Here is a 22,536-nt window from a genome sequence, read left to right as displayed (position 1 = left end):
AAACCAACTTTCAATTGCAAACTCACCCAACAGGGCATTTTGTCTACGTTTAAACACAAGGCGCGCTCATAGATTATTTAAAAACACTCTCCAACATATCTATCACAGACTGGTTCCTGCCTCGTGTCACTGATAACTTACTGTCACACAAAAATCTATGGGAAATATATAAAGAAAGAGCAAAATAAGGAGCAGTTCTCACGGTCACACTGGCATCAGCACTTGGGGACATACAAAATGGCAAACTCTAATTTGAGAAAGAATCTTTGCTTTAGTTTAGATTTTGCAAGTTTAATTCATTACCCAAACCAAGAGCCCATTAGTTTATAGTTATGCATAGCGCACACGTAAGATAATAAAACAAAACCATCACTGCACTGCTCTCCCAACAAAGCTAGGTTAACATCCACACACCATGCCAGTCTAACATTTGGCTTCTCCTAAGCAGAAACTGCCAGTCAGGGACAAACCTCCTTAGCAGTCAGAGAATGAGACTACAGCCAGAAGTTCTGGATTCTCCACCCAACTCTGTCACTAAATTGCTGTGTGGTTTGGAAGAAGGTGTTCACAGTCATGGAATTTGTTTTTGTTTCTGTAGCGTCCTATCATCCTCATTTACTAAAACGTATTTCAGGCATCAAATTCACTATGTATTTGTAATCCACTTAGACTCTAGCATGAAGTTCATTCTTACAGATCTTAAATACCATCAGGATAAGATACATGGTGGAAAAATGCCAACTACAGTTTAAGTGAAATCACAAACTTCTTGCATGATCTAAAATTTATCTATCAAATCCAAAAGCTGAAGTCTGGTGTCAATCCACTGTATCAACAAAGAAAGGAAAAATAAATTTGGAATTTTAATTGATGTTTCAGAACTCAAGTAACACTCAACATGGATCTCATATGAATTATCTGCCCACCTCCATTGCTGCTAAATACCACAGTGTCTAGATTTGATTTTGAAAGAATACCAATGCACACCTTATAAATACTTTTTGTCTTCTTTTTAGGATTAGCTTCGTACATTAGCTGTAAAATAAGAAGGAAAGTTAGATGATCTTTTGTGGAAGATTTTGTTCAGGTGCTTTTTCTTTTCAAAGAAATCACATAAAATAAGTGGAAATCCTGATGAGAATAATTTAAAAAAGATCTTTTAAAAGTTATTTATTTACACTGTTGAAACGTTTAACAAAAAACAAGTGTTTATGGAGTTAAGGAAAAAAAAACTCTACAACTTAAGGTAAAAAAAGGACGCATCACTGCAGGTGAGCTCACCTTTCCCTCCTCCCTTGGAATTATGACATTCTCGTATCGGTTGCGGCACTGCTTGGGCGAGCGATAGACTCTGCTGCAGGAGTTAACAACATCACTGACCAGGTCCCAGTTGGGAGTGTGTGCTGGTGACACAACAGCAAGGTTTAAAGGAAGCTCCAGCAGCTGCTTCACTGCCTGCAACAGAGAAAAGCACAAATGCATCAGGTGACAAATCATTGCCATCTTCCAAACCTTTCCTTACCAGCGTGTGCCCACACACCATTAGCACAGTGGGACAGCTCAGAGCTAAGGCTCTGTGCTCAGCTACAGTCACAGAGAATGAACAGGCATAAGGTGCCTTAATGCTGACTGATGTGCAGGGAAACAGTTGGAGATTGGTATGAGAGGGACAGGCTGTCACTGTCATATTTTCTGAAAAATCCTTTTGCCCAGGATTCTTCTCCTGGGAAGCTGAGAAGCCTCAGAGAAAAAGGAAAACAATATCATCTCATTGGCTTCTCCTGCGTTTTGCTGCTTTGGAATGTGGTTGGAGATTGTTTATCCAACATGGGAATTGTTTTGACTTAATGACCAATCACAGTCAGGCTGTGTCAGGGCTCTGGAAGGAGTCACGAGTTTTTCTCTATTCTTTAGTAGAGTTTAGTATAGTATTCTTTTATATAATATAGTAACATAAAATAATAAATTAGCCTTCTAAGAACATGGAGTCAGATTCATCATTCCTCCCTTCAACAGGGGTCTCTGAAAATACCACAATGGGGAGCTGCTATTCAAATGCTGCTCTGCCCTCAAAAGTGGGAAGAACCTTAGCAGCATTATGCAGTGTCCAGCCAGCACAAATAATCTGAATAATAGTAAGTGCTTTCTAAAACAACAATAGGGCTTGATCATACATGTTGTACTTTAACCTTTAATTTCTCCTTAGAGGAGCACAAATGACAGGCAAGCTGTTCCAAGTTATGACTTCCAAGCAAATTGCCATTAAGAATTAGAAATAACCTAAAAGAGATGAAGTGCAGGAATAAAAACATTATGACAGCAGAAATTGCAGGTATCATCTGACCTGCAGAAGTGCCCAGTCTTCACTGATCAACCACTCTGGATTATCCTGTCCAGCCTCAGTAGCTGGTTTGACAAGAGTTGGCAAAGGCTTTGCAAACTGTGTCTGTTGTTTCAACAAGATGTTCTTCTTTTGCTCTTTGCCCTCTCGGCGCATTTTCAACATTCCTGGAGTTGCTCGATCAAAGAGTGAACGAGGTGGGATAACTGTCTCCCCATGACGTTGCTTCTTCTTTCTACCTGCTGCTAAGACAAAACATAAAGTATTATTGGCAGATACTGTCAGTCTTTGATTCCTCTGCCTACAGCTGCAAAATGCTCATATATGTACAGAGTATTCCCCACTGCCTCTGAAAAGCACAGCCAGGAACTAAACAGAGCCTGTTATAAGGTAAGATCAGCCCTGTCCTAGCTGACAAAGTAGAATATCTGCTATCTAAGACTGTCCTTTTAAGACTATCTTTATGTCTAAAGAGAAGACACACCATAAGAAATGGGCCTTCCAGTGACTCCACTGCTTCAAGCCATAGTGAGACAAGAATTTTCATCCCTACAAATGCAAATTTGATCTTTACAGGACCAGACTCCAACACAGATGCTTGAATTTATTAAACACTGCAACATGGGTGTTTCAATGCATTCTGAATATACTGGAGGCAGGAAAACCTCACTGATTTTTTAAACTTTCAGCAATAAATCCCAGAACAGTTTTGAGCACACACTCACCAGAGGGATCTGTTTTGTGTCGTTTACGCTCCTTCCTGACATACACTGGAGGCAGTTTTGACTCTGGAATAGGGGTGGTATCATACATCAGGCACATAACAGAATCTATGTAGATATCATTGTCATCCTGAGGTGGAGTAGGAGGAGTCCAGAGCTGTACAGAATAAAGTCTGTAATTACTGCAATGTTAACTCTCCACTGATCTTAATGTTTCATAAAATAAAAAGCCTGTTTAGGCTGCCTGGTGTTACTTTTACTTACTGGCATAATTTCAGTTTGTCCATCTGGACCTTCATAGACATATTCCTACACAGCAAAAAGAGAACATAATTCAAATGATCCAACTGAAACCTGAAGGGTAAAGGTATTCTCAGACTAACTGTTAAGAAATAACTATTTAGAAAAAAACAAGACTAATCAACAATTACTTTGTTGTACGCATCCTCCCGAGTGTAGGTGAGAAGTTCCTCTTCATCCTCCCAAAGCATTTTTTGCTCTCTTTCCTTTAACTCCTTCATATGCTGGACTTCCCAGGCTTTCTTTGCAGTTTTCAGTTCCATCTAGATTAAAGTCAGACTGCTTAGAAACTTTATACAGTAAAACACCGGATTAGAATTCATCAATTTGTAATTTTATGGATAAATGCCCTGAACTTTGACATTTTCAAATACAGGAATCTTATAGCAATTTCTTATCAGATACTTTCCCAGCCATTTAGAAGATATTTATTGGTCTTTGTGGAGGGTTTTAAAACCATCAATATAAAGCAATCAAAGAATTTCAGTTAAACAATGAAGACAACCAGAACACAGGCTCACTAAAACTAATGAAATTTTTTCCCCTGCTATCAATGGAGTACAACAAATATTTGCTGAGCCTGGCTGAAAGCAATTCCCATTTTATAAAAAAGAAATTAACAACTGACACCTGCTTAAACCACAGAATCCCAAAATAATGAGCTCTCTGTAATACATTATGCTGTTCATAAGGTATAGAAAGAAGTGCTACAGATCACAGAAGTGCCTACAATATATTCCACATCATTGGAGAAACTTCCATTTCATATTGAAAATATAATAAATGTTGTTCTGTGACAGAATAACATGGCAAAGAAAGATTTGCTTTACCTCACTCAACCGTGGCTCATTGTCTTCAACTGAACCATGGAAGAGCTCCAGATAATTCAAAGCATACTTCTCAATTGGAGTCAGCTGAGGGAAGTATCAAAGGGAAAAAATGTTACTTTGAGGATAATAAAAGAAACATTACATGAAGTATCAAAGCTCTCCTTCAAACTCATCTTAACATTCTAAAGCAGTGGGAGATCTCCCTTCCATTTAATGGGAGAAACAACAAAGTTGCTTTAAGGTCAGACTGCAAAGAAATTGAAACATTTGAACTAAAGATTACTTTTTAGCCAGCTATTCAAGGGAAGTCATGGTACCTGATCCACAACAGCAACTAACTCCTGCAGCTGTGAGGGCTCTTCATTGTATTTTGTCTCACAGAGCTCTGAGATTAAAGGTTCAATGCTTGACTCAGATCCTGTTTCTTGTATGTGATCATTTGACTCCTCATCTTCTCGTTCAATGCTGTTGAGGGCCTTTCAGAGAGATATATTTTAAAAATAATTAAGACTTCAAAAATATGGAAAGGAACTCCATAAGGAGTCAATGAAATGCAACACAAATTTCTGGAGTAAGTCTATGCTGCAGCAAGAGAAACAGTCCCAGAAATTATAAAATTCAGCTTTGGGTTTTTGGAAGTTTTGTCACAAGGCAAATGACAAAAGAGCATAAAACTACAAGAAAAAGAGACTGACAGAATTTACCCAAATAAAATGGGATTACTCAGCTGTTTAATACTAGTATTGCACAGCTATATTTTTAAAGTGTGTATTAATCATTACCTCTATGAATGGTCTTGCAACTTTAGGTGAAATATTTTCTGCTGGAGACGGCTCTTGAGAAAGTACTACAAATTCTTCTGCTTTCACTCTAAATCCAGAATCCTCCATAGGAGAATGAACCTCAAACAATTCCTGAATTGTTTGCTTGGTAAATGGAAAGAAAAAAGAGAAATACATTCAGTTTTTGGGAACATACTATTTTTTTTTCTATATCAGGAGTGCCAGCAGGACAGCCTGGCTTCACCAGTGCAGTCACTGTCTCATCTATTTTCAGAGCAACAATTCAGAGCCTAGCTCTCTAAATATCCACATTTATTAAACTTACTTCACATTTTTAAAGCTGCTGAGACCTTCACACTTACATGTCCTGCAAAATTCTGCAGCAGTGTGAAGAAACCACAATATATTAAGTCATGGGTGATGTCTGTGCATCACTATGCAAATAACAGAACAAAACAGATGGACAATATTTGAAAGAATGTGGCCCCAACACTGAGAGTTCAAGCAATCATGAAATCCAATATGCCTCCTTATTAATTCTAGCCCAGACAGATTTCTACTAAACTGCTATTAAACACTCCAACACAGATGCTTGAATTTATTAAACGCTGCAACATGGGTGTTTCAATGCATTCTGAATATTAACTTACCTGTGTTAAAAAGGCCATTGAATAGTCATTTCCCTGAGCAGCCACTTCTCTGATCAAGTCCTTTGTGCCATTTTTCAAAAGTTTCTCTTCCACAGAATTACCACTGACAAGCCTAAAAAAAAGGAAAACATAGTAGAAATCTGGTAAGTCATTTCCAAACCAGCTTTCAGAAACAAAAAAACAAACTCTCCTCGACAATACCACTAAATGTTTAAAATGTGGTAATATGTGGGAGCTTTTTCAGTTATGGTGCAGGCCCAAAAAAAAACAACGACCTTTAGAGTTTTCTTTCAATAATTTATGTAATTTAAGAAAAAAACAGAAAAAACAAAACAAAAATCAACAATGAAAAGGATCCCTTAAAAAATTCCATGTAGACTAACAGACAATACCCATGCAGGTATGATTCATTTATTACATTTAGTGTTAAATCCCCTCCACTTTTTCATAGGATAGATACTCTGACTTTTTTTTTTTATTGAAAGGAAGTGGTTTTCAGCACTGTTTCCACTTTATTCCAGATCATCCGGGGCAGCACTCTCTGAACTAACCTCACATTAAAACATGTTAAAGAGTAGACGTTGACTGTCACCATCACCTGTATATATGGATATCTTTACATCTCCCAATTCTGTCACACCACTCCTGAGCTTTTGCATCCATCACTGGGTTCAGATCATTGTCATAGAACACAACAGTGTCTGCCTCGACAAGATTGACTCCTGTGGAACGGCTGTGAGAGGAGAGGATGGCACAGAAAATGCGCTTGTCTCTGTTGAAAATCTTCATCAGCTCCTACAAAAACAGAATAAAAGCAAGGACTAAATACAATGCACACCAAAATAAAATACCAAACCAAATTCACTGTAGCCTAACAAATAATGGGATGAAAACATGTCAAGTGTTTCAAGCTGAATCCGAAACAAGGCAAATTTCCTTTCTCTGCTGTAGTGTATAAAAGCCTGGACAGCACAAATTGCTGTACCAGTGGGCAGCTGGTAGGACACACTTACCTGCCGTTGTTCCTGGTTGGCATATTCATCAATCCTCACAAAGGTGAGGAAATGGAAATTCAGGAACAACTCCAGTATGTCCAGCATCAGAATCATCTGTGACAAAATCAGCACACGGCGCCCTTCAGATTTCAACTTCTGAAGCAAAACAGCAAGAGCTTCTAATTTTCCTATAATTCAAACAGAAAAACCAACAATGGTTTTATACAGAAATTCAATTCATGTGATAGAGGAAATTACTGAAATCTTGTCAGCAAATGTCCTTTACCTGAGTCATACTGCACCAGCCGGAGGTCAGGGAACTGCAGCAAGTGAGGAGTTGTCAGCTGCTGCAACTGATGCAAGTGTGGAGCTGCCTTCTGCCTCAGGCTGTGCTTAAGGAGTTTCAGTCTGTGACTGTATGAAGGGGGAGGATTTGCTACATAGAAACACGGGGGAGCAGCAACTGCAGCTGGCAACACGAAGAGAGCCCTGTGAAAAGCATCAAAACAAGGCAATATTGATTTAAAAAGCTACACACGAAATAATCATCAATAATCACAGGCACAGCAAGGAAAGTCAGTCTTGGCTAAACCAGCTTCTGCCTGCATCTCTGGGTCTTAACTCTTGTAAGTTGTGTCCAAGTGGTACCTATTCAAGTAAATCCAAAAGCATAAGAGTGTAAGTCTAAGTATGGTCAGCTGAACTTGGGCTTGAAATTAGGAAAGAGACACTGAAAACACTTGTTTATAAAGATCTAAAGGAAACAGGAAGTGACTTATTGCTACTTCCATGCTGTATATCATTTACTGCTAAATAAACCAGTCTAAACCAAATAAGCTCATCAACAGAAAGAAGGTTTTAAGCCTTGTCGAAAAATTTTAGAAATAACTGTATGTGTAGAGGCTTGTTAGGCACACATTACCTGTTAACAAGATCCTTCAGAGATTCCTGTTGCTGAACCAACCCCAGGATCATTTCCCTCAAGGGGTTACTTGGGCCTCCGCAGGCACTTGTGGAAAGGCAGCAGTTGACAAAGCCAGCCCACCTCCAGCTGTTGGCCTGACTGGAAGGCAGCTGGGAGGCCTTTGTGTCCCCAGCCAGGGAGCAAACCCTCAGCACGTCCCGGCCGTACACCGGCGCCCGCGAGCAGCGGCGCTCGTTGCCCGAGAAGATCCTGTCCAGGCGCTCCTTCAAGAGCCGGTTCTTCTCCTCAAACGTCTCCTTTGCCAAAGAAGGGGAATGAAAACCACATCTGCTGCTCATCACAGTAATAATAAATGAGGCATTTGAGGTTCTTTAGGATCTATCTATTTGAGTTTCTTTAGGAACTGTCAGGATCAGAGTACAGATCCTAGAGTAGAATTACTACTTAGAGCAATTATTAAAGGTATAAATTTCAGATAAAATCTGAAGACTACAGCTGAATTCAGTTCCTATCAAAGAGTCAATTCTATCTTAGTTTAGTATCTTCTTGCTTTTTAAAGATATATTTTCATAGCTTTTGATATATTCTTGATGTTTCCCTGCACTTTGTAAGTTGCTTGAATATCTTACCCAAAAACTTAAGATTGGAAATCTATAAAAATTTGCCCGATTGCTATTTGTGTTCAAACACAAAAAACCCAAGTTTTCTTTATGTATGCATTACTACATAATTCAAACCTGTCTATCACAGCACAAGAAAGCTGTCAGCTGCCTTTATACACCAGATTATTTTATCTATGGATTACAAATGTGTCAGATCTGTCAACCTGAAACATGGACAGAAATTGAGATATTTCCCTACTCTATAATCATCAAAGTCCCTAATTAATTCCAGCTTTGCAAATTATAGCTTTCAACTATTACATAGACTTATTATTGATTCTGAAAAGTGGTGTTTCCACAAGAAAATAAAAATTGAGTACCTGTGACTGTCCATGCAAAGGTGCTGGTTTTAACACTGCTCCCATGTCACCAGATGGCAAATTAGTAACTGCAGCTCTACCTGGAATACAAACTGAGGATAAACCTTGTGTTTATATATTTATTCATCTGAAAATTGGTCTCTTTATTATTTTCAATAAGTAGATATTTCATAGCTGTAACACATCATTGCTGCAGACACATTTTTAGTCTAAATGTCCATTGAGTATTGCAACTTTGTACTTTATTATACAACAGATCTCTGACAGATATTCACATGAACTGTTCTCACAAAAATCCAAGAGAGATCAATGGAATTTTATTTTGCTTTGTACAAAGCAAAGTGCTGTGCTCCATTTGTACCTTATTCAAAATGTCATGCACAGTGCAATATACACATTGACATTCAGAAAATGTTAATATGAACACAATAGAAAATAGAAAATGTTCTAATTCAGAAAAAGATTCTTTTAACTTATCTTGAGCAAATCATCTAAGATTTTTCAGAAAATACATCAATGGAGTGTATCTACAAATTGGTGAAAACATATAATGGAATCTCAGTAGCATTCTTGTGATTTCAACTATTAGCAGATGCTTACCCAGACAGTTAACTACACTGTAAGAGCATCACACTATTTTAAAGGAATGTTTTTTTATATCCCAAGAAAATTACAGCAGATGGCCACTTTCAGGGAATGAACTCCTAGTGTTATATTTATCTTCATTTAATAATCTGTTTTGTTGTAAATGCATAAATTTCTCCATTATTTTTTTCAACATCTTGGTTGTGTTTTTAAGCAAGGAATTGATCACATTTACAGCAAGGCACCAAATACCTAAGCAACATTTGCAGAGGGAAATGGAAAACTGTAGCTTGATCAGCTAGAAAAGTGAAAGAAATTAGATAAAAAAATCAATGTGGAAAAATGGAGATGAGACAACCACCGGACATTCTCTGCCAGTATAAAAAATTATCACCCTTGATTTTTCCTTGCAAAAAGTAACAAAGTGTTTAAAATTTACTTCTCAAAAAAAAAAATTTGATCACAGGTGAAACTGGTAAAAAAAATCTATAATTAAGTTACATGCTTTCCTAAGTTTGTACTAAAAATTTCCTTAAAACTCCAGCACACACCAAATACAAACTGCAAAGATTTGCCTCATAGTTTACCCACTTCTGAGCTCAATTAGAGAATTATGATCTGCAACAATTTGGAGTTATATATGAATGCAATTTAAACAATTAAATATTTAGACAGAGACATTTCTTCAGGCTGGAGAACCCACCTTGCTGTGTGACTGCAGTGGAAGCTGGGCCACCTGCCTGGTGCTGGTTTCCTAAAGCATTCAGGGCGTTCTGCACTGTTCCTGCTTGGGAAACTGTCTGCATGACCACGGGGCCCTGAGGCCTCAGGTACTGCTGCCCAGGGGCTGACACAATCTGAAGGACACTTCCTGCAGTGGAGGATTTTAACACACATTAGGGTGGAAAAGAATTTGTGTTCTCTAGCAAAATCTATTAGTGTTACAAGCTGATCGTTACTGCTTCAAACTATGTTAAATATTGAAGACACATTCTTTACACCAATCTGCCAAAAAGGAGGGAAACACCCAAGTATTCATAGCTGAAGAGGAGTTTCATGTCATAGGGGTATCATTCTAATCTAGGTATTTATATAGAATTTGGACAAAATCCAATCAAACAGAAAGTCTTCATTTAAAATTCCCTCTATTTAGTTGGCCACAGAGAATGAAGATATGCCAGTTCTCCTAAATTTGGCAATACACACCACCAGCAAGGGAGATTTGAGAACAAAATATAGTGCAGGTAGAGCATTCAGACAAGGGCAATAAATGGGCCAAAATTCAGAAGCATGCCAATCTTGAAGTATTATTTACACAATTTCAGAATAAGCCAAGAATGTTCTCAGTTTTTCTGCTTCTGCTCAGCAGGGAGTTTTTATCAAATAATGCCTCACCTTACTTTAGCTGCACTACATGGATGTGGAAACAAAGGAAATAACATTTTTCAAATACAATACAGAAAAAGAAACTAACCATGCCTTTCATCTGATAGGCATTCACTTTTCAAACCAGAGCTACCTTGGCTCACAGAAAATAGGAAGAGCAGGACAATACAAGCACTGGGGATGGAAAAATCTCCAGCAACAAGGAACATGGTGCCCATATCAAAGCATGAGCATTCTGAATATTGGAAAATTTCCTTTGTTGAAGTAAGTACCTTGTAGCTGCAGGGGCTGCCCTGCAGTGAGCTGGCGGAGTTGACTGTGTGACAGGGTGAACTTGTTCCCTTGGAACTGCAGAGTCACTGGGGTCTCTGGCTGAGCAATCCTGCCTTGTGCTCCTGCTATAGAAGCCAGCTGGGCTATTTTTACTACCTCACCACCTGTTAAGGAGGGAAACAGGCATTAAAAAATCAAAGTGGGAGGCGAGCTGTTCAATATTCACAATTCTACTTTTTGGTTAGTAAACTGGTGCTGAAGCGCCTCCCATGCATAATTATACTTAGTGCATCAAAAGTGTCATATAAAAGTTAAGCAGGTATTGCTTTCTATATTTGTTGAACAAACTGGAAAGAAGCTGATTGTTTAAAGGGTAAGAACATCAACATTTTAGAAATTACCACTTTCATTAGCAAAAAAGTTAAGAGCTACCTGAAAACTCATGTGACACTTTGTAACAGAACAAGTATAGACATTAAAGTGATTTTCACTGCCTTTTCAAGAGCATGAAGGAAGGTTTAAGGAAGAAATTAAAATATTGCTATGTGTGACACATTAAATACACATTCGAAATTTGCTGATGAAACATGATTTATTTTAAGCAATCTGCATTTAGACAAACCAAAAAGCTTTGAAGTGGCAAGGACCAAGCTTTTTGCGATTTAAATGCAGAAAGGTTAGAGGCATTTCAGCATTAAGTTTTATGATATTGGGAAAATACTGGTGTGAAAATTCAGCTTTTGTAAAGGCAGTGCATTACCCCAGAGATAAAATTAATACATCAGTGCTCAGTACTCTCTACACATGCTAATAGGCAGTGCACATACAACCTTAAAGCAAAGCCTCATCACTTTTCTCTGCCTAACAGTGGCGACGCTCCTCTCTGCCAGAGAGGCCTTTAGCAGATGGATTAGTGTTTAACATGAAAGGAATAATTAGGAGAGAGCTAAAACATTTGGTCTGAAGGAAGTCTTGCCAGCAGAAGAAACATGCAGAAATAGGAGATTAAGTTGACACCGCTAATGTATGTCCACAGCAATTCTATTGTTTCTTATCCAATTTTCGATTTTCCTTGGTCATAAGCAACGTACTGAGCAAGGCTAATCAGAAGAGTGAAAAAAAAACAACGATTCTGTACACATCTTAGGGTGCCTAGTAACTTAACCTCATTGTAGTACAAAGGTGGGAGAAACCTTGAAAGGGGAGGCCACTTACTAGGCAACCGTGCCTGGGCCTGAGAGGTCAGTACGAGCCTCTGAGGCAGCACACTCTGTTGGATGGTGTGCGGGGGGGGCTGTGGCTGTGGCTGTGCCTGGGGCTGGCCCGGCTGCGGGGCCGGCGCCGCGCTCTGGCCCCGCGGTTTCACAGGGTTGGCTGCGCTAGTTGCTGTGGTGAAGGTCGCTGCGGGCTGGTGTCTTGGAGCACTGGTGGAAGCCTGAGTTGTCTGAAACTGTGCTGCTGCAGCTGCAATCAATAAGGGTTGTTTGTGCAAGCTGTTAGAGGTTTTAACTCCGCTCTTTTAAACAACCTGCATTAAAAAGAAACCTTCCGACAGGATAATCAAATGGCTACAAGAACGGCTTTGTCCTTACACACCGGGATTTCTAGCCACACCTCTTACTCCATCCTAGTTTTACAACATTATCTATTTGGAAAGCATTGTTTAAAGGCTAAATAAATACAGAGAAGCACTGTACATTCCCATCTTTGACAGAACATTAAACACCTTCGGGCTTTAAATATCAACTGTGGCATATTTACTCCATATGCTAACAGGTTACACAAAGCTTAGTTTTGCATTATACTGGCAGATCATACTGGAGAAACTAGTGGGGAATTTAACTGGCAATTAGTCTCTTGGTATTTTTAAGCCATTAGTACTCTAGACCAATAAGCTAGAGGGAAAAGGAGTTCTATTAAACAGACTAACTTGTATCTGTCTACACGGAGGTGCAGGTGACCAGGGTGGCACTGACTGTCTTACCTTGATTTGAAGACACCGTGGCTATGGGGGATCTGCCTCGAACTTGTCCCTGCTGAGTCACCGTTGCTGTGGTCACCGTGCGCTGCACTTGAGTGCTTGGGAAAACCACAGTCCTGCCCTCGGGCTTCTGACCATACTGAACGGGCTGGAACAACCTGGCAAGAGCAGGAAAAGTCAAACTCCACAGGAAGATCATAGTTTGGCCTTTAGAAGTAAACTCTGTCACCCCAGGAACATAGCAACTGATCATGTCAGATGCTGATCTTCCTGCAGATGGCTGAAGCTGGCAAGATGCATCACTTCACAAGCTTCCTAAGTGAACACTGAGAAAGTGATTTTGCTGAATCCAAGAATAAAAACTTTCATTGCCATACAGTTTAAAAAACTTTCACTGCCACCCAGTTTAATGCAGGATGCTTCAGAATTGCAGCAAACATCTTAAAGAGGCTAGGTCAATATCTGGGAAAATATGTATCTGAAGATATCTGAAAAAAGGGTCCCCATATAATCTCCAGAGAGACATCAACATGCTGCAGGTCATCAGGCAGCTCTCTTGCATTAGTTCTACATTACTTTGAGAACTAGTACTAGAAGAAAAATACTTTAGAAAAATGTACTGCTATAAAACTTCATTTGTCTCTGCCATAACAGTGAGAGCACAGCTGACACTGCAGGCCCAACTTAGTCTTGGGTTATCCCCATGCTAATTCTGCAAAACAACACTCAATTGCCATAAACAATGTCCAAGAACAAATTTCATCTGCTGCTGAAGTGGACTACGGAAATCCATCAACTAACTTCAAATGGAATTGCATGCCTCAAAGAACAGAATTCTTATTTTCAAAGGTAAACACAAAAGATAAGAATTAAATGCAAAGGTAAGCCTGAGGTTTTGTATGAATCCCATTAGCAGAGATGCAGAGAGAACTCAGTGAAGATTGCAGCAGAGGCACCCTTTGCTGCTGTAATTCTAGCTTAGAAGGAGTGTAGGTGTACACACCTGCTTGGTTTGAGCTTCACTGGGTTGGGCCTCGCTGGTGCTGGAGGGGAGCTGTAGATTTCTTCAATCAGCTTTCTAGTAACCTTCTGTTTTGGCAACATTTGTGCTTCATAATGAGTCATTTTGTCTTCCATTCCAATGAGATCAAAAAGAGACAGGTCTGATTCCTAGGGATTTCAGAAAATTGTTTCATGTGATGACCCAAACAGTTAAGTCCTCTTTACATTCAATGCTGAATTCAATTTCTATATATTTACTTTTTAACTTGAAATAAATGGTGTAAATTTAAGAAATAAACTATTAATTACTAGCCAAAACTGTCTAGAAACCATGGAAATAAATCTTAAACTGACAGTCCCATTTTAAGCATTAGAAGAAAAAGAATTGAAATCATTAGTCAGTTATGGAAATTAAAGCAAAACACATTTAACAATTCTTCATATATCACAGTTTCCAAAGAATTAAATAGAACTCTTTGAAGGTTAACTCTCAAGCTTAAATGCCGAACTATAATTCAGGAGTAGAAAAATATGAAGGATGGAAATAAAATTAAACAAAAAATGTCAGCTGCTCCATTACTCATACTTCTTTTATATTTTCATGTCAAGGAGTGGGATCACTTGTTTAACAATAACAGAAATAGTGGTACTTCAAATGGATTGACAGAAGGGTACTAATTTAGTCATTGTAACAGAATGTTTACTGCTTTGTGGAAAAGAGTAAGTCTTGCTTTCCTTCAGTTAGTAAAAGCAAAAAGAAAATTGCAGAATGCCATAAATAAGCACAGTGCTACCCAGGGTGAACTTCAGTGTTGGAAAATTCCTGGAAACATGAGCATGATAAAAGCAAAGGTAATTTCTCTTTGACCCAGTAGTTCATGAAAAATTAATGTTTACAAACCACTTGAAAAGTTCATACCACTACAACAAAAAAAGAGATGCAGCAAGAACACACTTGGTAGCCACAGTTATGCAAGAGTGAATGGCTTCTATTTATAAACTTCAGGTAGACTTATCACATATAACAAAACAACAGTAAGTATTGAAATTCTGCCAGGGCACTACGAGAGGAAAAAAATCTTCACTTTTCTACTGACCTTCCAAATATCCCTTTCCAGGGCTCGTAGCACCAGAGAGGCTGTTCTGTATTCCAGGGTTTCTGATACATAAGAGGAGCTTGAGAGCCGGGGGTTTATCAGATCAGGGTGGTTACAGATCCGCTGCAGCTGCATCAGGACATGCAGGACACTGATGAAGTGCCCACTTTTGAGGGCTTCCTGGGTTCTACCAAATAAATTATACAGAAAGACACTGATTTATGTGCAGCTTTTATGGAGGTGTCCCTAAATCAGCAAGGTGAGAATGAGCAATGCAGTATGTTATACAAAAGTCTAAGAACAAGTTTAGATTTTACCAAGGTCTTAAGCAGCACTGTACCCAAAGTAAATTTGGAAAAGTGAAACTTAAAGACCCAGTGCTGCCTCACAATCAAATGGAACCTATCCAGCTCCCCATGCTCTCCCTGCTTTGTTTCTGTTCACCCCTGCACCTATCAATTACCACTGGCAGGAGGGTGGTGAGGAAAAACTCTGGGCTTTAAAAAAATGAAGAACCACTCATTAGAGACAAATGTTAAAACAACACAGCAGGAGGCCTGACCATCATAACTGGATTCTTAGGCTCCAGACACAAATGCACATTTATCACATCAGCATAAATATCACAAAATTACACCACCTGCTGTAATTCTAGTCTATAATGCAATCACATTTTATTCATGGGTCATAACTCAAAATTTCAGAGAAGCACTAAAACACTTCTCCCCATGACAATCATTTCTTTCCTTGCTTAAGCACTAAAAGTGACAGCATTTTATATTTACTGTTCCAAGCCCTTACCCTGGTTGCAATATGACATCCTCATACATGGCTTTTTGTCGACTGGACAGACGACACTTGAGCACGTGCTCATACTTCCTTGTGAGCTGCTTCTCAACATCCCTCTTTGATCTCCTCAAAATAAATGGCTGAATCATCTGAAACATTGCAGAATTGACAGGAAAAAAATTCTCACTTCAAAGAGTTTACAACAGGAAGCTAAACTTATTCACACCTAACAGATTTGATGTGATAAACTGCATATGCTATATATAATCATTCTGCTATGCACACAGTTATAGACATTAATTTGCTCTTTAATTTCTGCATGTCATGCTTCAACATCTGAGCCTTGTATTATTTTTAAAAGGAATCTCCACATTCTTTTGGTAGAACCCTCTGCTTTCAGCAGGATTTTCTGTCTAAACTGAGCTAAGTGTTAAGAAAAGACACAAATTCTGATCTGAGACACATATTTTTATTCCCCCTCTCCTTAACAGCATTACTCCTGTAGTAGGACACACGAGAAAAAAATCCAACATACTCTGTGCAACCTGATGACCAGTTTATGGCAATAATCCTGGTTCTCCTCATTAGGTGCTTTTACTGGAAAATCCAGGTAAGGTCTGGAAATTCCCGGAATCAAAAAATGTACCATGGTCCATAGCTCCATCAATGTGTTATGCAAAGGAGTGTCTATCAGAAGCAAACGATGCTGGCTGTGAACAAAAGAAGATTTTTAATTGACTGATTACTATGCCTTTTTGTTTGTCAGATATACAGAAGAATTATGTAGATAAAATAAAATTAAGCCTAAAGTAAAGTATCTATCCAATCTTGAATATACCACCAAAGAGCTTCTTCATTTGCAGAGTATCAGAACATACAAGGGAATCTTTTTGGGAGCACAGAATGTCAGCAAAGAAGAATTACAGTGATGTGATAGTGGAAACAAAAAGATCTCAAGCATTTCTCTGAATCCTGACTGTTTCAAATAAAAGCACTTTTCTATAGGTGCACATTGCTCAGGAATTTAGGTGGACTAAGTCAAGAGGGTTTTTTTAATCAAGTTTTCTGTTAAGAAGAGAACTGTGTGACATGAAAAGAGAAAAACTCACTGCCAGCAGGAAATCAATTCTCTGCTCTGTACCTGCGGAGATTGAAAAGTGCCTCCCAGTGTTTCTCAGTCATATTCTTTATTTGCTGCATCTCATCTACTATTAAATATTTCCATCTCATTTTCATGAATGCTGTGTGGCCTTTGAACAGCTGCTTGTAGGAAGTGATGCACACATTGAAGCTGTTGGGTTCTGTCCATTCCTATGGAAAAGGAAAGGATGAGACAGAAATGTTAAGGCAGAACTCAAATATCTTACAACCAGTTACTTCTTCATTAGAAAAGACATTTAAGACAGATATATACAGGCTAAATGTATAGGCAACAGTGTAAGAGTTGCAAAATACAGCACCTGTCTTTTTGCCCTAAGTTCTCTTTGGCTCCCAAAGTAGAGAAGTATTTTCAACCCTGGGCACCAGCGTTTCAATTCCAGCTCCCACTTCAATATGTTACAGCTCCGGACAACAACAAGGTGAGGGCCCCAGTTCCCTACAGAAGGGGAAACAAAGCAGTTAACACTGAAAAGACACTCCTTACAGTGCATGTGGTTCATATTCTTCCTTGAGTTTTTAAGTGCATTGCATTAAATTAATCATTAAAAGTGAGATCAAATAGCAACAAACAGAGGCATTTTAATTACTAGTCTACTCCTAGTCATTAAACAATTTGTAAGGTTTTTCTGTACTAGTAAGAATTTAGAAGAATTCAGAAGAATCTCTAGAGGGTAATAGGCTGATCAGACACTATATTTGACTAGATAACACCCTTATGTCACAAAATATCAGGAAGTTACTCTGATACAATCTTAACTCCTATCATTAACTAAAGCCTGATATGGTTCAGTAGGGAAAAAAAGTGATCCTAGGCTACAATTCACAGAGATAATGCTGGCAGAGTACCTGTTGAAAACTGTTAGCCAAAAGACCTTACCTTCATTACAAGCCAAATGGGCAAAAAAGGCAATAATTTGCACTGTTTTTCCAAGCCCTGCCTCATCTGCCAGGATGCCATTGAGATTCTTCCTGTACAGCTTTGCCAGCCAATCCAGCCCAATCTTCTGATATTCTCTGAGGGACCCATACAACAGTGATGGAGTGTTGTATTTTACCTGTAATGTGAATAATTGGGTATTTTTTCCTGAATTAAATTCATAGAGCATGGCATAAAGCATAAACATTCAAAAAAGTTAACTCAAAAGGTAACTCAAAAAAAAAAAGGAATTTCTTGCTAAAAGCTACAAAAAAATGAAGAAAAAAGCATTCTTTATGTAAACATCAGCACACAGAAAATAGGGATTCTTACTGCTGTTGTTATCCTGGAGCTGCCTTTAGGTAACAACATCTCTGCTGCAGCAGCAACTTCTGCTATGTCTCTCATGTTCTTCTTGGGAGGACTCGACCTGTCCATGCCCTTGTACTGATCAATGGTGAGAAGGGAATCTATGAGGACAACTTCTTTCTGGGGGCTTTCCCTATCAGACATGTGGTCTTCCATTTCTAGGAGAGAGAGAAAAGTTAAAGTGGTATCTAAAATAAACTTCAGTAGCAGTTACATAAAGGAATTGAGATAACCAGGGTTCAGACATGGGTCTAAAGGAGGCAGCCAATTTTTAAAAGCATTTCTGTGATTTTCAAGCTAGTTCAGGTAAAATGCAAAGCCTAAGCTCAGGTTCATGTACATGTTGTGGACATTCACACTAGCTAGGCTAACACGGTATAATTATAGCTATATGTGAAGTGAGCTATTTAATTCAATGTATAGAGGCTTTTCTGTGGCTCAGTACTGTTCTTGAAAATCTTACACATCTTCACTTTAGGACAGGCAAACACTGCCCTCTTTTCACAAACTGTGAAATTTTACATGTGATTCCCTCAAGATGTGTTTTCCCCTAGAACAAAATGTCTTTTCAGAGTCCTGAAGAGTCAAACAACTTATTTCACCTTGTAAATCAGCACAACTACTTCTAAACATAGAGTAATTTACCTTCCTCACTGCTCTCCTCTTCACTGTCAGGCTTTGGCTGGGGCCAGTGAAAATTTTCTGCAAAGGCACCTTCATACATCTTTACCAAATCTTCCAGAGGCAATTCAGCTGAAGGTTATTAAAGGATGGAAGTTTAAAAATACCAAAACTTGGAACAATAGATACTATTAATTATAATCTCATTACATTCTTCACAATTGCATAAAGCCAGTTCTCTAATCAGAAGTTAACTTCAGAGGTAATTATTAAGTGAATGATGACAGTATTTATTTAATAACCTTGATTACAGAGAACATCTGGCACTACAGAAGCAGTTTGCTCTACCCTGCTTTTTACTGTATTACAAACAAACCCTACAACCTTCAGTAAATCCCCAGCAGGGAAGGTAGGGGCATCAAATGCAGCTGAGTGGTTGGAAGACAATGCAAGACTTCAAAAGTTTCAAAACTGAGCTGTAACTCCAGGATCCCTTGTCTGAGCTGCTAAAGCAGGAATGTACATGCTGGCAGTGGCCAATCAATCAGCAAATATTCTCATTAGGAACTTGGCTGACTGGCCAAGGGTTATAATCCCTCCAACTGGCCAGTTCAGTGCAGCCACTAAGCTGCCAAAGAGAGCAAACACACAGATCTGGAAGCGGCGTGTTCATCGCCAGGCACGCTCAGCCTAATGGGCAGCCTGCCTCTAAAAATCTGCTTTTCCCAGGCTAAGTGACACATCTCTGAGGGCTACTTTGCACACATCAAGCTCAGCATAGCAATCACATTGCTAATGAGAGAGAGCTGCTAGCCAGAGCACTGTCCCTAAAAGCACCTTATATTCAAATATTCATACACCCCCCCCTTCAAGGTCAGCCCTTAATGCCCTTTTGGAGCTACCAAGTCAGTCACAAAACCTTTCTGGGATACTCAAGCCAGCTGATAAAATGTCCATGTTCAATCAGATACAACCCTGGTGTTAAGTGTTCATCATGCACTCCTACAACTCAGGTTGAGAGTCTTGGTGTAAGGTTTTCATGCAGTGCTTCACTAGAGAACTACTTTTTCTCAAGCCACCCTGTGTGATAACCAGGACTGCTTTATAAAGTGCAGATCATCGCCCCATAAACTGCTGCAGCTTTCCAAACAGAAAAAAAGTAAACACAGACTACACAGGACTGAACATCTGAATGCAGTCTCTCACCTCTAATCCTCTTTACAAATATAACAAGTGCTGTGTGTTTCCAGCTGTTTTTTCAGAGCCCAGCCCAGAGAAGAACCAAGCCACGTGCCTACCTTCTTTGGCTAGATTAGACAATTCAGTCTGATGGTTTATGTTTCCCTCTTTAGCTTCTTGTTCTTCAATTGTTTCTTCTTCATCTTCAACTGCAAGAAAGCAAATGCAAATCTTGGGTTAAAATTGTACAATAATTCAGGAGGCTTGTAATTCTCTCCCCCTGAAGTGAATGAGCACAGAATATTCTTAGTCTGCAGAATATTCTAAGCCTGCAGGATTTAAAAAGAATTAAATGTGTATGGAAAACAAGATAATCTGAAAGCAACTATATGCAGTATTTGAAAGGTAAATGAACAGGAGAGAAACACTTCTGCCTCAGGACAGAAGGCATTTAAGTGTTGATTGACAATGTTCAACACAGGTTGTAATGAAGCTTTGAACAGGGGAGTTCCTTTGTCAGGAACATGACAGAGTGGTCACCAACAAGAAAGGACCCAAAGCAGATGGGTATTTCAGTCTAAAATCCTCAAAAGAACTTCAAGACCATTAGTAAGGCCTGACAAATGAAGTAATGAGGACAGAAAGAATTCAAATCCACCAATAATGATACCAGCATCATTTCAAGGAAAATGTTGTTTTCAGATTTTCACTAGAGCTCTTTTAGGGATAATTTACTATTTAATTGACTGTCTAATGTCTCTAAGAAATAGATGAAGGTTGCTATTTGGTTCATGAAGAGCACTGCACCCACACAGTAACAGACTGAAAACTTGTGGGTTTAATATTCAATTCATGTACTACGCTATGGATGCAAAATTTTGGGAAGTGACTTACCTTCCTCATCAGTCAAAGATGTGCTTGCCTTTCTTTTCCTTCCAGATGATGAACCCCCCTAGCATTAAATAATTGTAATATTTAAAATCAGAGAAAACAAAAGATAAGCAGGGGGCTTTGTTTTTTAAAGACAACAAAACATGCCTTGCAGTCCCAAAAGCATTTGCTGATAGACATTTAACACCTATTAGCATTTCCCTGGTCATGCCAAAACAGAAATTCTAATTCTGAACTGATGGGAGTGTGCAGTCTGCCACTTGCACTGCTCATGGATCAAATTATTCAGGTCCAGCTGTGGCACAAAACTTTTAGCCAGGCTGGCTCAAGGACTAATTTTTTTCACTAGTCAATAAAAAAGAGATATGCACATAATATAATATGCATATATATATGCAATATAATTGTCTCAGCTGTCCAGTGCACTCTGTAGAATTGTTTAGCCTGTGCCAATTAACTCTCACAGCCAGTGCTGGGCCTCAGTTTGGCTGATAACACATGCTAAGGCTTGCTCCTAGCAGGAAATTCAGATGCAGGCACTCTGCTTGGTGGAGGGGGTGTATTCTGGCACATGGGCATCAGCTGTGCCACAACAGATGGCTCAGGGCCTCAGATCCCTTGTCCACTTTTTTCCAATTGCACAGACACAGCCAAGGAGTCCTTAGCACTCATTTTATCCAAGGAAAAAGATATCCAGGTTTCCTTCAGTTTGATCCATTCTGTAACATACACCTTCATCTTTCAGCAGATAAATCTCTGCTGAACACCTGAAAACACTTTTCATGCCCCACAAAGTCTACCCCTGGCTACTGTAAATGAAACTCCTGCCCAAGTCTCATAATTAATTTGTACAGTTTTTTGGTCTTCAATCTCAGAATGAATGATTCACAGCCACTAAAGACATGTACCAACCACAATCCCCTTCCCAACCAGAAAACAAAAATTATACTTGTGCTTGTGACTGAATGTTAATTTGTCAGTGAAATCTTATCATCACCATATTTTTTTTTAAATCACCTTTATCAAAACTTTTTCACATATGTAGTCACATTTAAACCAATTTGATCATTTTTCAAAAAACAAAGACTTACCATTTCACTTTCTTTTTCCAAATAAAGGTCTTCTTTTGCATCCTTGCCTGGAAAATTATTACACTTGATGTATGTATTCATCACCTAGCAATTTTACATTTCTCACATGAACTTTTAAATGCATTCAAAGGAAAACACAAAAAAATATTAACAAAGTCTAACACAAAACCATAAAAACCCATAACTCATTATTCAGATCTATTCACAACCTATTATTAGCAATTCACAATTTTACCATCGAGATTAACCTGCACTGAGTGAAATTAGATAAAACAATATCATCAGAATTCAGACTATATTTCTTATGAAATGGAATACAATTACCTTTCCTTGAAAATCTCTTTAAATTCAAAGCTTTTTTCCTTTTCTCTTGAAATTCAATTTGCAGTTTAATTTCAACAACCTGAAATGTAAAGCAAGTCTAATAAATCACTTTTATTTTACAAATAAACTCCTGAAGATGAAAAAACCACCACAAATTGCACAGGTCTTAGTGAGTGAGTACTTTACCTGCTCAATGTTAGACCAGAAATACTCTATTTCTCTAGCAATGGATGCTGCAATCCTCCTCAGTTTGTTCTGTTCCTCCCTTTTAGCTCGCTCTTCATTAAGTTTCTTTTCTTCATGGTAACGAGCCACAGTTCTTACCATCTAAAATACCATGAAAT

The 22,536-nt window shown here is 38.7% G+C and overlaps 1 protein-coding gene across 22 annotated transcripts in view; it reads right to left on the bottom strand.

The window, feature by feature from the left end:
* EP400 (E1A binding protein p400) overlaps positions 1–22,536 on the bottom strand; it is a 57,898-nt gene that overhangs the window by 11,927 nt on the left and 23,435 nt on the right. For 10 of the 22 annotated variants that reach the window (XM_077187998.1, XM_077188001.1, XM_077188002.1 and 7 more), the window contains 33 exons: positions 22,379–22,519; positions 22,193–22,271; positions 21,869–21,915; positions 20,781–20,838; positions 20,006–20,095; positions 18,732–18,839; positions 18,051–18,244; positions 17,679–17,856; positions 17,101–17,237; positions 16,782–16,951; positions 16,176–16,350; positions 15,653–15,789; positions 14,852–15,038; positions 13,756–13,922; positions 12,756–12,910; positions 11,987–12,235; positions 10,771–10,935; positions 9,816–9,983; positions 8,528–8,619; positions 7,543–7,841; positions 6,907–7,109; positions 6,639–6,808; positions 6,224–6,420; positions 5,626–5,737; positions 4,976–5,119; positions 4,511–4,669; positions 4,194–4,277; positions 3,495–3,626; positions 3,328–3,372; positions 3,067–3,220; positions 2,345–2,586; positions 1,282–1,455; positions 988–1,035 (listed from right to left, as the gene is read on the bottom strand). In XM_077187998.1, coding sequence (XP_077044113.1) covers positions 988–1,035; positions 1,282–1,455; positions 2,345–2,586; positions 3,067–3,220; positions 3,328–3,372; positions 3,495–3,626; positions 4,194–4,277; positions 4,511–4,669; positions 4,976–5,119; positions 5,626–5,737; positions 6,224–6,420; positions 6,639–6,808; positions 6,907–7,109; positions 7,543–7,841; positions 8,528–8,619; positions 9,816–9,983; positions 10,771–10,935; positions 11,987–12,235; positions 12,756–12,910; positions 13,756–13,922; positions 14,852–15,038; positions 15,653–15,789; positions 16,176–16,350; positions 16,782–16,951; positions 17,101–17,237; positions 17,679–17,856; positions 18,051–18,244; positions 18,732–18,839; positions 20,006–20,095; positions 20,781–20,838; positions 21,869–21,915; positions 22,193–22,271; positions 22,379–22,519 — 4,860 coding nt within the window. The remainder of the gene's footprint in view (positions 1–987; positions 1,036–1,281; positions 1,456–2,344; positions 2,587–3,066; positions 3,221–3,327; positions 3,373–3,494; positions 3,627–4,193; positions 4,278–4,510; positions 4,670–4,975; positions 5,120–5,625; positions 5,738–6,223; positions 6,421–6,638; positions 6,809–6,906; positions 7,110–7,542; positions 7,842–8,527; positions 8,620–9,815; positions 9,984–10,770; positions 10,936–11,986; positions 12,236–12,755; positions 12,911–13,755; positions 13,923–14,851; positions 15,039–15,652; positions 15,790–16,175; positions 16,351–16,781; positions 16,952–17,100; positions 17,238–17,678; positions 17,857–18,050; positions 18,245–18,731; positions 18,840–20,005; positions 20,096–20,780; positions 20,839–21,868; positions 21,916–22,192; positions 22,272–22,378; positions 22,520–22,536) is intronic. The other 12 variants (XM_077188000.1, XM_077187999.1, XM_077188010.1 and 9 more) reach the window with 8 other exon arrangements.

This window comes from Agelaius phoeniceus, chromosome 18 (assembly GCF_051311805.1).
Source record: "Agelaius phoeniceus isolate bAgePho1 chromosome 18, bAgePho1.hap1, whole genome shotgun sequence".
Classification (NCBI taxonomy): Eukaryota; Metazoa; Chordata; class Aves; order Passeriformes; family Icteridae; genus Agelaius; species Agelaius phoeniceus.
Note: the sequence above shows the minus strand (reverse complement) of the source record. Positions and strands in the feature narration are given on the sequence as shown.